General features: G+C 42.8%; 1 protein-coding gene across 4 annotated transcripts in view; it reads right to left on the minus strand.

Moving 5' to 3' along the window:
• Positions 1–18,247, minus strand: part of agbl1 (AGBL carboxypeptidase 1) — a 246,003-nt gene that overhangs the window by 181,050 nt on the left and 46,706 nt on the right. For all 4 annotated transcript variants that reach the window (XR_015753858.1, XM_087981474.1, XM_043677060.2 and 1 more), the window contains 2 exons: positions 5,545–5,933; positions 1,370–1,447 (listed from right to left, as the gene is read on the minus strand). Coding sequence is in view for 3 of the 4 variants with exons in the window: in XM_087981474.1 (XP_087837600.1) it covers positions 1,370–1,447; positions 5,545–5,933 (467 nt within the window). In the remaining variant the exon portion in view is untranslated. The remainder of the gene's footprint in view (positions 1–1,369; positions 1,448–5,544; positions 5,934–18,247) is intronic.

Consider the following 18,247-nt stretch of genomic DNA (forward strand, 5'->3'; position numbering starts at 1 on the left):
CCTGCTGTGCTTATCCAGCACCACACTCTTGACTCTGATCTCCAGCATCTGCAGTCCCCACTTTCTCCTAGTTTTAAGTTATTGCCTTGTTATTTATGCTGCAACTTGCAGTGCCTTTAAGAATAACCTGTCAAGGCCACAGGTAGATATGTCTTTTTTCCCCTCAGAGTCCAAGAAATGTTCAGCTCCTTCAGGCCAAATACATCTTGCAGCAGAAGTTTCAAATTCACAACGCAGCCCTCACTTACCTATGCAAGCTGATACCTAAGAGGAGAAAGTGAGGACTGCAGATGCTGGAGATCAGAGCTGAAAATGTGTTGCTGGAAAAGCGCAGCAGGTCAGGCAGCATCCAAGGAGCAGGAGAATCGACGTTTCGGGCATAAGCCCTTCCTTCAGGAAGTCAAGCAAGGGCATATACCACACACCAATTTTTCACCTTCATAGACAATTGCTTCCAACTCATAATAAGGTTGTGTTTCCCAGTCACCGAACGAATAGAAGATCATTTAACCCTCGTTCAGACAAATTTCCAAGTTGCCAAAATTTTTTATTCTCTCCTGGAAGGAGTCAATCACTGGCTGGGTCAGCATTTACTGCCTATCCCTAGTTGCTCTTGAGAAGATGGTGGTGACTTCCTCTTGAACCACTGCAGCTATAGATAGATCCACAATTCTTTAAGGGAGGGATTTTTAGGCTTTTGACCAATGACAGTGAAGGAACAGTGATATATTTTCAATATGAGTGGCTTGGAGGGAAACTTGAAGGTGATGGCGTTCCCAAGTATCTGCTGCTGTTGTCCCTCCAGATGTAAGTGATTGTGAGTTTGGAAAGTGGCATTTAACAGCAATTTAGGGGCAATTTTTCTCAGAATCCCTAGGCTAAAGGTGCTCATTTCTAAGATACTCCAATTCCGTAGAGGTGACTCAAAATAGAATGATAGGATGAAGCCGATGTTTGTCATTTGCCACCCCAAGTAAAAACAACCTCGAAGCAGGGAGAAGAATTTGTTGGCTCCCTTATGAGTTAATTGACGCACATACGAAGAAAGACTTGATAAAAATTGTGCTTTTTCATGAGAAAATGAAATTATTCACCTGAAGATAGAACAGTGCTCTAAAAGCTTGTACTTCCAAATAAACTTGTTGTACTATAATCTGGTGTTGTGTGATTTTTAACTTCGTTGGAAAAGAGGAGATTTCAGTACGTAGCAATCCTGTCCTGTCCATTTATTTTGCTTTGTTTATCCAGTGCATTGCATCAGCAGAACACTTACATTTACACAGGTGCAGCATAGTTTGATAACCATTTTCTTTGCAATCTGCAACCCAAGTAAGTCATCCTCTATCAGATGTAAAGTGGATTGACTCACCTGCCAGCATCAAAAACGACTTTGTTTAGAATATCCCCCGGACTGACTAAACGTTGAATATCTTCAAATATCTTGTCCCTGGAACCATTAATAAGTACAGCATTTCAAAATCATTTAATTACAAACCAATAAAAACCTTCTAAACAAGGGCATTAACTTCCGGTCACATGGCCTGGACTTCAGGATATAGCTGGTAACTACAGGCCAGCCAGCTTAGTTGGCAATGCGAAACGTTTGGAAATGATGACCCAAGAGAACATTAACAGGCAGTCAGTCATACAGTCATAGTCATGGAGATGTACAGCACGGAAACAGACCCTTCGGTCCAACTCGTCCATGCCAACCAGGTATCCCAACCCAATCTAGTCCCACCTGCCAATACCTGGCCCATATCCCTCCAAACCCTTCCTATTTATATATCCATCCAAATGCATCTTAAATGTTGTAATTTCTGCGTGAAAAAGTTGCCCCTTAGGTCTCTTTTATGTCTTTCCCCTCTCACCCTTAACCTATTCCCTCTGGACTCCCCTACCCAGTGAAAATACTTTGTTGACTTATCCTATCCATGTCCCTCATGATTTTATAAACCTCTATAAGGTCACCCCTCAGCCTCCGATGATCCAGGGAGAACAGCCCTAGCCTATTCAACCTCACTCTATAGCTCAAATCCTCCAACCCTGGCAACATCCTTGTAAGTCTTTTCTGAACCCTTTCAAGTTTCACAACATCTTTCTGATAGGAAGGAGACCAGAATTCCGTGCAATATTCCAAAAGTGGCCTAACAAATGTCCTATACAGCCGCAACATGACCTCTCAACTCCTGTGCTCAATACTGTGACCAATAAAGGAAAGCATACCAAACACCTTCTTCACTATCCTACTTACCTGTGACTCCACTTTCAAGGAGCAATGGACCTGCACTCCAAGGTCTCTTTGTTCAGCAACACTCCCTAGGACCTTACCATTAAGTGTATAAGTTCTGCTAAGATTTGCTTTCCCAAAATGCAACACCTCAAATTTATCTAAATTAAACTCCTCTGCCACTTCTCAGCCCATTGGCCCATCTGATCAAGATCCTGTGTAATCTGAGGTAACCCTCTTCGCTGTCCACTACACCTCCAATTTTGGTGTCATCTGCAAACTTACTAACTGTACCTCTTATGCTTGCATCCAAATCATTTATGTGAATGATGAAAAGTAGTGGACCCGGTCAAGCATGGACTAATACAGAAGAGTCAGTATGGATTAGTTAAGGGATAAATTGACTGATCTGACTTTTGTAATGAGTTTACCGGCCAGGGTAATGCAGTTGATGTTGTGTATATGACTTTCAAAAGGCTTTTGACAAAATATCAAATATTGGGTTTGTTATGGGAAAAGAAGACATTAGCAACATAGATACCAAATTGACAAAGTGGTAGTGAACAGAGAATTGTGGCATTGGTGGATTTTTGGGCAGAGGCATATTGGGATATTCTTCAATATTCTTTCCTACAATCGATTCTGTTCAGTGTGAAAATTTAACATACGTAATGGCTAGAATTTGGGGTACGGGGTACAGTTTTGAAATTTGCAGGTGACATGAAATGGAAAGTGTAGTAAACACTGAGTAGTAAACTCAAAGAGGACATTCAAGAGGCTCATGATCTGAGCCACTCATGTTTAGCAACTGTAATCTGATGATGCATTGACTAACTTGGGCACAGCATCAATTCTGCCACAATCTATTTAATTAAACAGGAGGAGACCAATACCCAGGCACAATCCCATGTGGGCAATTTTCAGCAGCACTGTATCCTGATCTCTGCAGTTTGTTAGGTGGCTAACAGCCCAGTTTCTAGGAGGGTCACCAAGGTTTCAGGTAGCTATGCAATTACATTAGCCTAGCTATAGGATGACCTTTCAGAATATTGTAGTTCATGCCTACAGAACTATTTTGGCTCTGATCACTACCTACCCACAGGGAGGTGACTCGAGTTGTGGTTTAGGATGTGGTGCAATGAGGAGACTATTATCTTCTGCCAACTCTGTCCTGCCCTTGCAACCTTTACGTCACTCTACTCGCTGGCTGCCCATCAGAAGCCCCATAAGAAGCTTCCTTGCTTAAGTCCCTATCAACGTCTGTCTCCATTTGGCAAAGTTGATTAAATACTTTGTCCATGACGGAGCTGTGTTCATGAGGGAGTAACTGTAGTCAAACAGCTCATTGACAGAAGTCTGAGCATTTACTAGTGATACAAAGACTGGTCTTATGGGCAATGCAATAAGATACCGGTGTGCAGATATCCCAGGGGTGATACACACCCTTCAGCTGACTACTCAATTTCAGTGCTGTGCTCCAGAACTCCATACATAGTGGGATAAACACTTCCATTCAAAGTAATAGAACATAAGGAACCTGTTATGGTACTAAAAGATTTGTTGTTTTTAATAAAGGATTGGTCCCAGAGGTCACGGTTTCCTCTCCATACAAACTATGGAGAGATATAAGAGACAAAAAAAACTGCAGATGTTAGTGATATGGCCACCCCACACCCTCTGTCAACTAGGGGTCAAAAATTAGCTGGATGGATCAGTTAATTCAGTTGGTAGGGTGGCGGTGCCAACAGCACTGGTTAAATTCCTGCACTGGCTGAGGTTACCATGAAGGTTCTGCCTCTGCAATCTCACCCCTCTCCTGGAGGTGTGGTGACACTCAGGCTAAACTCATGACTAGTCATCTCTCTTTCATGAGACAGAGTAGCCTTATGGTCTTCTGAGGCTATGGCAACTTTCTTTAGTTAGCTGGACAAGCGCCATGTAATGACTGTCTAAACTAAGAGGGAGCATCACCATGTTCTAATTTCATGAGATTATCACCGATGACCATTCAGATTGAATATAAACGCCAATGGGTCACTTGCATAAACATTGTTCAAGAAGGTCAGGGACTGGGCATTCTACGGTCTCCTCCACCACCCTTCCTACGCTTCCACCACCTACAAGGCAGAAGTCAGAGTTTGATGGAATGCACTCATTCTTCTAATCTTAAACTATTCAAAATGGCACCAGACTGAGCGACAGTTGAACCTTTTCACTGTATGTTACTGTATTATTCACTGTAAGATACAAGTGACAATAAATCATTCACGCACAGCTGCAACAATACTCATACACAATCCAGGACAAAGCTTGATCAATACTTCATCTACTTGCCCATTTATCAGAATATTACCAAAACACGACAGCTGATGAACAAGACCTTTTCACCACTGGTATACCTTAGTTACAATGTGCTCTATGTGCAGAATGTGTTGCAATGTCATGCCAAGACCGCTTTGGAAAACTTCTAAATCCAACATCATCTAACCCTCAGAAGGACACTGAAAGTAAATGTACAGGAGTGCTAATATCTTCAAATTAAACAATATCCTGACTTGTACATATCTCATCATTCCATCATCATGAAAAGCCTGGAACTCCTTATATGGGAATGGGTTGATATTCAGTGAGCTACTTACATCTGCAACAACTCCTCCCCATTCATCACATCTGTCTAGATCTCCTATAATTGGGAGTTAGGAATCAGGTTCACATCTCTGTAAATAGGAGCTATGTCACAGGAACAAACCCAGAGTCTGATTTGCTAGAGGAATAAGCAATGGGAAGAAATCAGCTGTTTCATGGCATGGTGGCTCAGTGGTTAGCACTGTTGCCTCACAGCACCAGGGTCCCAGGTTCGATTCCAGCCTCGGGTGACTGTCTGTGTGGAGTTTGTACATTCTCCCTGTGTCTGCGTGGGTTTCCTCCGGGTGCTCTGGTTTCCTCCCACAATCCAAAGATGTGCAGACCTGGTGAATTGGCCATGCTAAATTGTCCATAGTGCTAGGTACATTCGTCAGAGGGAAATGGGTCTGGGTGGGTTACTCTTCGGAGGGTCAGTGTGGACTGGTTGGGCTGAAGGGCCTGTTTCCACACTGTAGGGAATCTAATCTAATCTAGAAAGAGAGTAAAAATGAGGAGATCATTTGCTGTCATTCCTCAGGGACAGTTTATGAACATGCTGCTCTGATGTGGTTGGGAGTAGATTGAATGTTATGAGAGTGTCAGTGGATGGATTAACTTAACATCAACAAACATTAAAAGAACTAAGCAAACATACGAGCATAAAACACTTCTGAATATCAATGGTTTACCTCTGATGTCCAGACCACTGACCAGTCAGCGGCTCCTGATAGACAGGAGAGATGTGACCCCAATAATCTGGAAACGCCAGTGATTTGTAATCGGAGGCTGATCTTGTTTCCTCTGCCATCGTGGTGTAAACATGTGGATCGTGGAATGGAACCATCTCTCTACGCATTTGTGAAAGCTTATACCCAGCATGCTGACCATTCTGCTCACTGTCAATAGACCAGCTCTGACTGAGAAAGTGAGGTCGTTCTTCACCAGTCACAGTTTGAATGCATGCTTTTGATGAATCCACACTGGGTTTCTGCATACTCAGATGCATCTTCTTAGTTTTATGTTTTGAAGGGTTCAGAGTGCATCCACCACTTGGTCCATTGGGATTTCTGCCTGAATCCTGGATGGAAGAAGAATAATTCTCTGTCAAGCATTTAGAATTACTTTCTCCTCCATTGTCAGAGGAACCTGAAGATATTCGATGAGTTCTTCTGTGTCCAACAGAGTTGTGTGGGTTTGGTAAATCAATAATATCTTTTCACTACTGTCTGCAACTCATGTGACTCTGAGAGGCAGAAGTTGTGAAGAATACTGAACTTAACACATCATCCTGATCTCTATTTTGATCGGTTGATGTTGTGTCCAAATTCTGTGGGAAACAAAATGAGGTGATGCAATGAAGACCAATATGTAACTATTAGAACAAGAAGTTTTTAAAAATAGTGTTTGCTCCCAATGTAAAAAAATGGTCGCCATAATTCATCTACACATTCACATTCAATACTAGTGATGTAATGACAGCATCACATTAAGATTTAAAGTAGTTCTGGTGTGTAATATTCTGGAATTAGGATTTATTTAAAATAGAGACAGATTGCTTGCAGGCTGTCCTATGAAGGTTTTTGTTAAACAGGTCAGAAAGTTATTTTGACAGAAACCTAAGTGCATTAATTCTAAAAAGTCACGTGACTGCAGTCAAGTGCCTGGGAGAACCCTTGTGTTGTTAATGGATAAAATGTTTATACTTTGTCTTTATGACAAGACAGTGGAACATATTAAGGTAATTAGTTTAGTCTTGACTTCAGAACAGAAGGTTCAACATTAGCTCAGAAGAATCAAGGGTTCAATTCAGAAAGTAGGATAGTTTCTCCCAGTTGGGTAACCAACTCTTTCCAGTTCAATTCAGGGAAACCAGTCACCTCCGCAGAAGCAGTATTTGCGACACAAAAATGCCAGAAAATGACAATCTTCAAAAAAGGAGACACCAACCATTGCCCCTGGACACTCAATAGCATTACAATCACTGAATACCCCACTACCAACAGTTTGAAGATTGCCATTGTTCAAAAACCCTGAACTGGACTAGCCATATAAATTTGGTTAAAAATCACATAACACCATGTTATAGTCCAACAGGTTTACTTGGAAACACTAGCTTTTAGAGCATTGCTCCTTCATCAGGTGACAATGAAGGAATGGTAGTTTTTCATCAACCACCTGATAAAGGAGCAGTGCTCTGAAAGCTAGTGGTTCCAATTAAACCTGTTGGTCTATAACCTGGTGTTGTGTGATTTTTAACTTTGTACAGCTCAGTCCAACACCAGCACCTCCGTATCGTATAAAAACAGTAGCTATGCAAACAAGCCAGAGGTGAGGAACCTTGTAGCGATTAACTCACTTCCTGACTCCCTAAAGTCTGTCCACCATCTACAAGATACAAGTCAGGAGTGTGATGGAATACTCCCCACTTGCCTGGATGAGTGCAGCTGCAGGAACATTCAAGAGGTTTGACACTACCCAGTGCAAAGCAGCCCGCTTGATTGGCACCACATCCACAAACATCGATCCCTCTACTGTCAATACTCAATAGCAGCTGCATGTGCCATGGACTATATGCAATCCAGAAATTCATCCAAGATCCTTAGGCAGCACCTTCCAAACCCAAGGCCACTACCATCTAGAAGGACAAGGGCAGCATACACCATCACCCGCATGTTCCTCTCCAAGTCACTCACCAGCCTGACTTGGAAATATACCACCATTCCTTCAGTATTACTGATGGAAATCCTGGAGCTCTCTCTTTAATAGTACTGTGGTCTACCTACACAAAATGGATTGCACTGGTTCAACAAGGCAACTCAAGCACCACCTTCTCAAGAGCAAATAAGAATGGTCAATAAATGTTGGCCCAGCCAGCGACACCATGTGCCATCACTGAATGAAAGAAAGTGATTTCTAGTTTGTGAACCAGGAGAGTTTGGGTAAAAATCTTCAACCTGCTGAGAACATTCTGTCAACTGCAATGGGACCTATACAGGGCCATTCTTCGTGAGCTCTCAACAACAAATCTTATTCTCACATTTCTTACAACCTTTCCACACTTTTAAACCTCAATTCGACTTCTGTAAAAATTACTAACACAATGATCTCTTAATGCCTCACACTGTTCAATCACCCTACGATCTGTATGTCCTTGTGTTTTATGATCTGCTTGTACTGTATGCAAAACAAAACTTTTCACTGTACTGAGGTACAGGTGACAACAATTAAACAAATCAATTGTGAAAGGTTTTTTAAAAATATTCATTCACTGGTAGGACGTGGGCATCACTGGCTGGCCAGCATTTATTGCCCATCCCTAGCTGCCTTTGAGAAAGTGGTGGTGAGATGCCTTCGTATTCCACTCCAGTCCACTTCTGTAGGTTGCCCCACAATGCCATGAGGGAGAGAATTTCAGATTTTGACCTAGCAATAGAACTTTCAGGTGGTGCTCCCATGAATCTTGACTTTCTAGATGGAAGTGGTCATGGGTTTGGAAAGTGCTGTCGAGAAAACTTTGGCAAATTCCTACTGTGCATCTTGTAGATGGTACATACTGCTGCTACTGAGCGTCGGTGGTGAAGGGAGCAGATGTTTGTGCATGTAGTGCCAGTCAAGCGGGCTGCTTTTTCCTGGATGGTGTCAAGCTTCGTGCGTGTTGTTGGAGCTGCCACCCAACCTGGCAAGTGGGGAGCATTCCTTTTGATTAGTCGAGTGCAAACACAGAATGCTGAATGCTCCAACATATTACAGTACAGGAGGCCATTCAGCCCACTAATTGTTGTGGCCAGTTCTTTGCTTAAAAGCAATCCAAAGCTAACTCCACTGTTTCAGTTTCACCCTACAGTCTGGTATCTTCCTCTGGTTCAAAATATCGATCCATTTTTGCATTTGTTGGGATACAATTGCTTCTACTTGCTGTATTACTCGTGATAAAGCAATGTGCACTCCACCAATAATTAAATAATTTCTCCTAACCTGTCTTTTCAACAGAGTTAAACATTTACTTACAGGAAATGATAAATAATTGTTTCTAACAAACCAGAGACAGTTACTCTGAAGTATTCTGTTGCAGAAACGTCTCAGCAGTGACATAATTGTTAGTATAAGAAATTGTCAGTAAAATGTTATTGAACTTTCTCTATTTCATTTAATCTAATTAATTTTGATTAACAGACCCCACACTTGTGCTGTTTAGAATCATTATAAACCAGTACAGCATACATTTAATTTAAGAATAAATGTTTTTTCAGGCAACAGTGCAACTAATCAGCGGAACTATTTAAATGAATTTGACAGTATTCTCATCACAGATTCCCCCTCGGATTAATTAATTTTAAACTCAATGACATTTTGCTCAGACAGATTCCTGTATCATTCATTAATTTAAAAATAAAGTGTCTAGCTCTCAAACTTCCACAATATTATAATTTCCAAGTTATAGAAAAATAAAATGCAAATAGGCAACCAAATAGCAAACCTGGCAACATTTCTCTGTGGCTCACTCTTCCCCACTTGAATGTAAGACAATTCTGAAACCTCCACTTCCAAGAGATATCAACCAGAGTAAGATTCTGAAATTCACGCCTGGAAGGTTGGTCCAGTCGAATGTTAAGCATTCTTGCAATTTCAACTGTTATGCTACACTTGTAGCCAATGCAATCTTGATCTTGTGAGATCCCCACAGCCTGGGGTAACATTTCCAGCATGGGGAGTCAGTATTGCATTGGAAAAGTCATCAGGGCACCTCATGTTTTGTTTTATGGGGTTAATCAAAAATAGGAACAGGAATAGGTCATTCAGCCCCTGCTCTGCCATTCAGTAGGATCAAGGTGGATCCAAAACACCTCATGTCCACTTTCCCACCCTTTCTCCATAATCCTTGATTCCCCTACTGATCAAGATTCTAGCTATTTCAGACTAAAAGATTCACAGCAACTCTGCTCCCACAGCTCTCTGTGGCAATGAGTTCCAAAGACAGACAACACCCTGAAAGGCAAAATTCCTCCCCTTTTCAGTCTTAAATTGGTGCCCTATTATTCTGAGACTAAGAGCTTTGACAAAGGATCAGTTAGACTTGAAACGTCAGCTCTTTTCTCTCCTTACAAATGCTGCCAGACCTGCTGAGATTTTCCAGCATTTTCTCTTTTGGTATTCTGAGACTAAGCTGTCTGGTCTTCGACTCTCCCATGAGGGGGAATATCCTCTCAGCATTGACCCTGAATCAAAGATATAGAATCCAATATATTCAAAATCAGTGCATCTCTTTTTTTCATCGTGGAAGCTCTTCCCTCTTCTACATGGCCAGAATTCTCCAGGTGGTAGTTGACCACAGGTTTATCTTCCTGTTTCCTCACATTGGAATCGCAAGGCTTTTTATTCAGTTAATGACCATCACCACAAAACAATGCAGGGCTTTTTAGATTTCCTTCCATTCTCCTGCATTTAGCTTTCCATTGTGTTTGCAGCTCTCCTTTTCAGCCTTCCAGTCACGTACTCTTTCCTAATTACCCTCCCATTCATCCTGCTTCCAAGTCAACAGTCACAAGGTGACAGGCACTAATTTTTATACAATAAAATTAAATCGATCCCTTTATAATTAATGCACATTCCTAAAAAAGATTTCATGAGATGTTGTGAAACTTGAAAGGGTTCAGAAAAGATTTACAAGGATGTTGCCAGGGTTGGAGGATTTGAGCTATTGGAAAAGGCTGAACAGGTTGGGGCTGTTTTCCCTGGAGCTTCGGAGGTTGAGGGGTGACCTTATAGAGGTTTACAAAATTATGAGGGGCATGGATAGGGTAAATAGGCAAAGTCTTTTCCCTGGGATGGGAAGTCCAGAACTAGAGGGTACAGGTTTAGGGTGAGAGGGGAAAGATATAAAAGAGACCTACAGGGCAACTTTTTCACACAGAGGGTGGTATGTGTATGGAATGAGCTGCCAGAGGAAGTGGTGGAGGCTGGTACATTTGCAACATTAAAGAGGCATTTGGATGGGTATATGAATGGGAAGGGTTTGGAGGGATATGGGCCGGGTGCTGACAAGTGGGACTAGATTGGGTTGGGATATCTGGTCGGCATGGACAGGTTGGACGAAAGGGTCTGTTTCCATGCTGTACACCTCTATGACTCTAAGAGCTTTTTTTAACAAGTTTGCAAACTTTATTTAAGCAAACAGTAACAGCTTCCACTGATCTTCTAAAGAAATTACAGATTCTCCTCACTGTATTGCTTCCAAATCAAAGAAATCATATTGGATAATATGATTGAAAATTCTAGAGAGAAACTCAACTGGTCTGGAGAAAGAAACAGAGTTAACACTTCAACTCTGATATGACTTCCTCAGAAGAGATAACATTGCTGTTCCCAACAATTATATATTGTTAGTGTCAGAAAGAAAAGTACACTCAGACTTTGCATCTTTTTGGCTCAAATAACCCGCTGTACAAAACTGAAGTATTCCTGATTGCAATGCCTGCAGCACAGCTGTTTTCCTGTCATTGCAACGCACAATATGCTCAATAACAAAGCTGATGCCAATGGCGGGGGGTCTGAGAGGTAACTGACAACTGACTGTTGGTGAGACATTCCTGAAGTTCCAGGGGGGTTTGGTATGTGTAAACGGAGATCACGCATCAACCTTCCCAAGGCTGTGACAAGACAGTTTGGCTCTATGGAGCTTCAGATGCCTGTGCAGTGACAGAGTCAGCTCCGGCGAGAAGTGATTGACATGATGCCAACAGCAACGCCTCTGTCTGACAGCATCTATTTGAGCTGTGAGCTTCTGATTCGTCATTACATCCCTCTAGCTTGTTGCCAGGTAGATTCAGAGGGAAATGGCAGCTAGTCTATGATTTAACCTACTGGCCTCCGACCAACTGGGAGATAATTATACTCTTTACATTATACTTGTAAATTATGTCACTGAACATGAGCATCACTGAGAAGACCAACAGATCTCTAATTTCTCTTGAACTTAGTGGCTTGCAAGAGGACCTTTTTGGAGGAGAGTTGAGAGTCAAACATATGACAGTGGTTCTGGAATCACAAATAGATCCAAAGATTTCCTTCTCTCAAAGGTATTACTGAACTAGACACACTTTTATGATGACTGATGATAGTTTCATGGTCAACATCACTGAGACCAACTTTCAACTCTGTATTTATTCATGAAGTGAATTCTTAAATTCTACCAGCCGTTGGTGGAATAAAACAATGAACTGCAGATACTAGGGATCTGAAACAAAAGCAGAAAATCCTGGAGAAGCTTAGCAGGTCTGGCTGCATTGGGTGGAGAGACGAGCAGAGTTACCATTTCGAATCCAGTGTACTGTCAAAGGGGAGTCAATAGATGTGATGTTGGAAAAGCACAGCAGGTCAGACAGCATCCAAGGAACAGAAAAGTCAACATTTCGAACATTAACCCCTTCGTCAGGACTGAGGGGGAGGGAGCCTGGACCTATGTAGAGGGAGCAAGTTGGGGCTGGTGGAAGGGGGTTAGGATGATGATAGGTGGATGCAGGTACGGGGTTATTGTGATTGGTCAGTGGAAGGGGTGGAGCAGCTAAGGGAGTAGGAAGACGGACAGGTTAGGTCAGGTCAGAGAGGCAAAGAGGAGGGGGGTCGCTGGACATGGGATAAGGCTGGAAGTGGAGGGATTCTGAAGCTGGTGAAGTCAATGTTGATACCATTGGGCTGTAAGCTCCCCAGGCAAAATATAAGGTATCTCAGTTTCTATTTGGCCTCACTCTGACAGTGAAGGAGGCCAAGGATGGGCATGTTGCCAGGGGAGTGGGAGAGGGAATTAAAGCAGATGGCAACCGGAAGGTGAAATGTTAACTCTGTTTTTCTCTCCACAGATACTGCCAGACCTGATAAGTTTATCCAGCAATTTCTGTTTTGCCTATTAGTTTAAGTCCCTATGTCACTAACCTAGTGATATTATCACTATGCTACTGTCACAGTTAGAGATTTATAGTGAAGCCCAGGAATACAAGGCTATAAACAAAACCCTGTGGATTCAGAGAGCACTCCCAGCCAGTTGGAATTAGATTAGATTTCCTACAGTGTGGAAACAGGCACCAACTCCACACTGACCCTCCGAAGAGTAACCCACCCGGACCCATTCATCTACCCGATATTTACCCCCGACTAATGTACCTAACACTATGGGCAATTTAGCATGGCCATTTCACCTGACCTGCACATCTTTGGACTGTGGGAGGAAACCGGAGCACCCAGAGGAAACCCACGCAGACACGGGGAAAATGTGCAAACTCCACATAGACAGTCGTCCAGGGCTGGAATTGAACCCAGGTCCTACTGAGCCACCATGAAATGACCCAACCACACCATAAAACATAGGAGTGGAAGTAAGGCCATTCAGCCCATCGAGTCCACTCCGCCACTCAGTCATGGCTGATGGACATTTCAATGTCACTTACCTGCACTCTTCCCGTAGCCCTTAATTCCTTGACAGATTAAGAATTTATCAATCTCTGCCTTGCAGACATTTAACGCCACACCCTCCACCGTGTTCCGTGGCAATGAATTCCACAGGCCCACCACTCTGACTGAAGAAATGTCTCCTCATTTCCGTTCTTAATTGACCCCCTGTAATTCTAAGGCTGTGCCCACGAGTCCTAGTATCCCCTCCTTTCGGAAACAGTTTTCCCAGCATCCACCCTTGCTAAGCCATGCATTATCTTGTAGGTTTTAATTAGATCTCCCCTCAACCTTCTAAACTCTAATTAATACAAATCCAGGATCCTCAGATGTTCATCGTATATTAGGCCTTCCATTCCAGGGATCATCTGTGTGAATCTCTGCTGGACACGCTCCAGTGCCAGTATGTCCTTCCTGAGGTGTGGGACCCAAAACTGGACACAGTACTCCAAATGGGGCCCAACCAGAACTTCATAAAGTCTCAGTAGCACATCACTGCTTTTACATTACAACCCTCTTGAGATAAATGACAACATTACATTTGGTTTCTTAACCACGGACTCAACCTGCAAGTCAATCTTTAGAGAATCCTGGACTGGCACTCCCAGATCCCTTTGTACTTTGCCTTTATGAATTTTCTCACCATTTAGAAAATAGTCCATGCCTGTATTCTTTTTTCCGAAGTGCGAGACCTCGCATTTGCTCACATTGAATTTCATCAGCCATTTCCTGGACACTCTCCTAAACTGTCTAAATCTTTCTGCAGCCTCCCCACCTCCTCAGTACTAATTGCCTGTCCCCTTAACTTCGTATCATCGGCAAACCTCACCAGAATGCCCCCCAGTCCCTTCATCCAGATCATTAATATATAAAGTGAACAGCTGCGGCCCCAACACTGAACCCTGCGGGACACCACTTATCACTAGCTGCCATTCCGAAAAAGAACCTTTTATCCCAACTCTCTGCCTTCTGTCAGACAGCCAATCCTCAATCCATGCCAATCCACCTCGAACACCTCAAGCCCTGACCTTACTCAGCAGCACCCCATGAGGCACCTTATCAAAGGCCTTTTGGAGGTTTAGATACATAACATCCACTGGGTTTCACTGGTCTAACCTACCTGCTTCCTCTTCAAAGAATTCTAACAGGTTTGTCAGGCCTGACCTCCCCTTACTAAATCCATGCTGACTTGTTCTGATCCAATCCTGCACTTCCAAGACTTTAGAAATCTCATTCTAACGATGGATTCTAGAATTTTACCTACAACCGAGATTAGGCTAATCGGCCTATAATTTTTCATTTTTGTCTTGATCCTTTCTTGACCAAGGGGGTTACAACAGCAATTTTCCAATCATCTGGGACTATCCCTGACTCTAGTGATTTTTGAAAGATTACACCAAATGCCTCCGCTACTTGTTCAGCCACCTCCCTCAGAACTTTAGGATGTAGCCCATCGGGGCCAGGAGATTTATTAATTTAAGACCATAAGACAATAAGACATAGGAGCGGAAGTAAGGCCATTCGGCCCATCGAGTCCACTCCGCCATTCAATCATGGCTGATGAGCATTTCAACTCCACTTACCCGCATTCTCCCCGTAGCCCTTAATTCCTTGTGACATCAAGAATTTATCAATTTCTGCCTTGAAGACATTTAGCGTCCCAGCCTCCACTGCACTCTGCGGCAATGAATTCCACAGGACCACCACTCTCTGGCTGAAGAAATGTCTCCGCAATTCTGTTCTGAATTTACCCCCTCTAATTCTAAGGCTGTGTCCACGGGTCCTAGTCTCCTCGCCTAACGGAAACAATTTCCTAGCGTCCACCCTCTCCAAGCCATGTATTATCTTGTAAGTTTCTATTAGATCTCCCCTTAATCTTCTAAACTCCAATGAATACAATCCCAGGATCCTCAACCGTTCCTCATATGTTAGACCTACCATTCCAGTGATCATCCGTGTGAATCTCCGCTGGACACGCTCCAGTCACAGTACGTCCTTCCTGAGGTGTGGGGACCAAAACGGGACACAGTACTCCAAATGGGGCCAATTTTTAGTCCTTTTAGCTTTTCTAGCACTTTCTCTTTTGTAATGGCTAACATACTCAACTCTGCCCTCTGACTCTCCTTAATTGTTGGGATATTGTTCATGTCTTCCACTGTGAAGCCTGACACAAAGTATTTATTAATTTCTTCAGCTATTTCCTTATCTCCTATCACTAGCCTTCCTGCATCAATTTGGAATGGCCCAATTTCTACTTTTGCCTCTTGTTTGTTTCTTATGTATTGAAAGAAACTTTTACGATCATTTCTAATATTACTGACCAGCTTACCTTCATACTTGATCCTGTCCTTCATTATTTCTCTGTTTGTTTTTGTAGTCTTCCCAATCTTCTGATTTCCCAATGTTTATAGGCTCTCTCTTTTTCTATGATACATTTCCTGACTTCCTTTGTCAGCCATGGCTCTCTAATCCCCCATCGGATAATCTTTCTTTTCTTTGGGATGAACCTCCATACTGTGTCCTCAGTTACACCCAGAAACTCCTGCCATTGTTGCTCTACTGTCTTCCCACTAGGCTCTGCTTCCAGTCAATTTTCGTCAGTTCCTCTCCCTTGCCCCTGTAATTACCTTTATTAAATTGTAACACCATTACATCTGATTTGGCCTTCTCTCGTTCAAACTGCAGACTGAACTCTACCATATTATGATTGCTGCCTCCTAAGTGTTCCCTTACTTTAAGATCTTTTATAAAGTTGGGTTCATTACATAACACTAAGTCCAGAATAGCCTGCTCCCTTGTGTTACAGCTGTTCCAAAAAGCCATCCTGAAAGCATTCCATGAATTCCCTTTCTTTGGATCCAACGGCAACATTATTCACCCAATCTCTGTGCATATTGAGGACCCCATAATCACCGTGACCCTGCCTTTCTGACATGCCTTCTCTATTTCCTGGTACATCTTGCGCCCCTGATCCTGACCACTGCTGGGAGGTCTGTACATAACTCCCATTATGGTTTTTTTGCCTTTGTGGTTCCTCAACTCCACCCACACAGACTCCATATCATCTGACCCTATGTCATTCAGTGCCATAGATTTAATTTCATTTTTAACTAACAAGGCCACCCAGCCCCCTCTGCCCACCTCCCTGTCTTTTCGATAAGTTGTAAATCCTTGGATGTTTAACTGCCAGTTCTGAACCCCATGCAACCATCTCTCTGTGATGCCTACCACATCATAATCATTCACGATGATCTCTGCTGTTAATTCATCTACTTTGTTATGAATACTACGAGCATTCAGGTAAAGTACCTTAATGCTAATTTTCTTATCCTTGTTATTTCCATCACCTTTAGTAATATGTCCTAAGTTATCCTTGCTTTTTGCTTCATTCCTAACCTGCCTTGAACTTAAAGCCTGCACACATGCTTACCTGCTGCTTATCTTTCTACTTGACTCCATACTCCCTGTTGCTTTCCCTTTCCCTTTTCCCTGACTCACAAGTTTAAAGTTCTAGTGACCACCCCATTTGTTCTTTTCGCCAGAACACTGGTTCCAGATCGGTTCAGGTGGAGACCGTTCCATCAGTACAAATCTCTCCAATTCCAAAGCTGATGCCAATGTCCCATGAAATGGAATCCCTCTTCCCCACACCAATCTCTTCGCCACGTGTTTACTTCCCTAACTTTCTCATTCCTATGCCAATTAGCACCTGGCTCGGGCAGTAATCCAGAGATTATGACCCTCGAGGACCTGTTCTTCATATTCCTTCCCTACACTACATGCTGGCAGGGGAAAACACCAGCCTTAAAAACCCCACAAAGGGCATCACAAGATCACTCATATTTTAACTTCACCCCCTTCGCCCAAAGTTTCTGCCAACCTGAGAGAAGGTTAAAGTTTCACCCCCAACCTTCTTGCGACTATTTATTCTACATTTATGAAATAATCAGAGTTCAATGGAAAGCTGCAAGTGATGAAGTGGTTAGAATTTAATCTAAGAATTCAAAAGATGTTACACAGCGACAGCTAAACATGTATTTTATAGTATTTGAAGCTTGCGATTAGATTTCAACCCTAAATTTATTCCGTTGTATGTACACCAGCGAATTTCCCCTGGGGCTGCTCTCAGATTCCTTTGAATTGCGTTTCGCTCAGTTTTGTGTACACAACAACTCATTTGATGGCTCACCTCATGTTTCTGGGCAGCTGCAACCATGCATTACAACAATTAAAGACTGCATTGTTGTAGAAAAAACACTGGGAATGTTAATCGTGTTTGACCGACACAGTCCCAGGAGGCCATTAAATTTGATGTCTTATAAAACAACTGGAAGTTAAAGGGGGTGGGGAGGCAAAATCTTCCAAAAAATGTAATGGATTCTAAGCGGAGGTGGAATTTATAATGAGACACCAGTAAATATTAGAAAAGATAAATAAATAATGGATGGGCTGCAGCACTAAAACAGGACAAGACCTCTGGCTCAGATGGAGAACAAAATAAATAAAGAAGGAACCAATAATGGGCAGCACGGAGGCTCAGTGTGAGCACAGCTGCCTCACAGCAATAGGGACCTGGGTTCAATTCCAGCCTCGGGCGACTGGCTGTGTGGAGTTTGCACATTCTCCACGTGTCTGCGTGGGTTTCCTCCGGGTACTCCGGTTTCCTCCCACAGTCCAAAGATGTGCAGGTCAGGTGAACTGGCCACGCTAAATTGTCCATAGTGTTTGGTGCATTAGTCAGAGGGAGATAGGTCTGAGTGGGTTGCTCATCAGAGGGTCAGTGTGGACTGCTTGGGCTGAAGGACCTGTTTCCACACTGTAGGGAATCTAATCTAATCATAATTTAAATTAGACGCATTTTAGAATAGCCTTTTGGAGGATTACTTGAAAACTTAAAAGGAGACATAGAAAAGAGGTGTCAAGTAGGCCATTCAGCCCTTCAGAGTCTAC

The sequence above is a fragment of the Chiloscyllium plagiosum genome, unplaced genomic scaffold (genome assembly GCF_037043375.1).
Source record: "Chiloscyllium plagiosum isolate Xiang-an unplaced genomic scaffold, Cpla_swu_hap1 HiC_scaffold_39, whole genome shotgun sequence".
In the NCBI taxonomy this organism is placed as follows: domain Eukaryota; kingdom Metazoa; phylum Chordata; class Chondrichthyes; order Orectolobiformes; family Hemiscylliidae; genus Chiloscyllium; species Chiloscyllium plagiosum.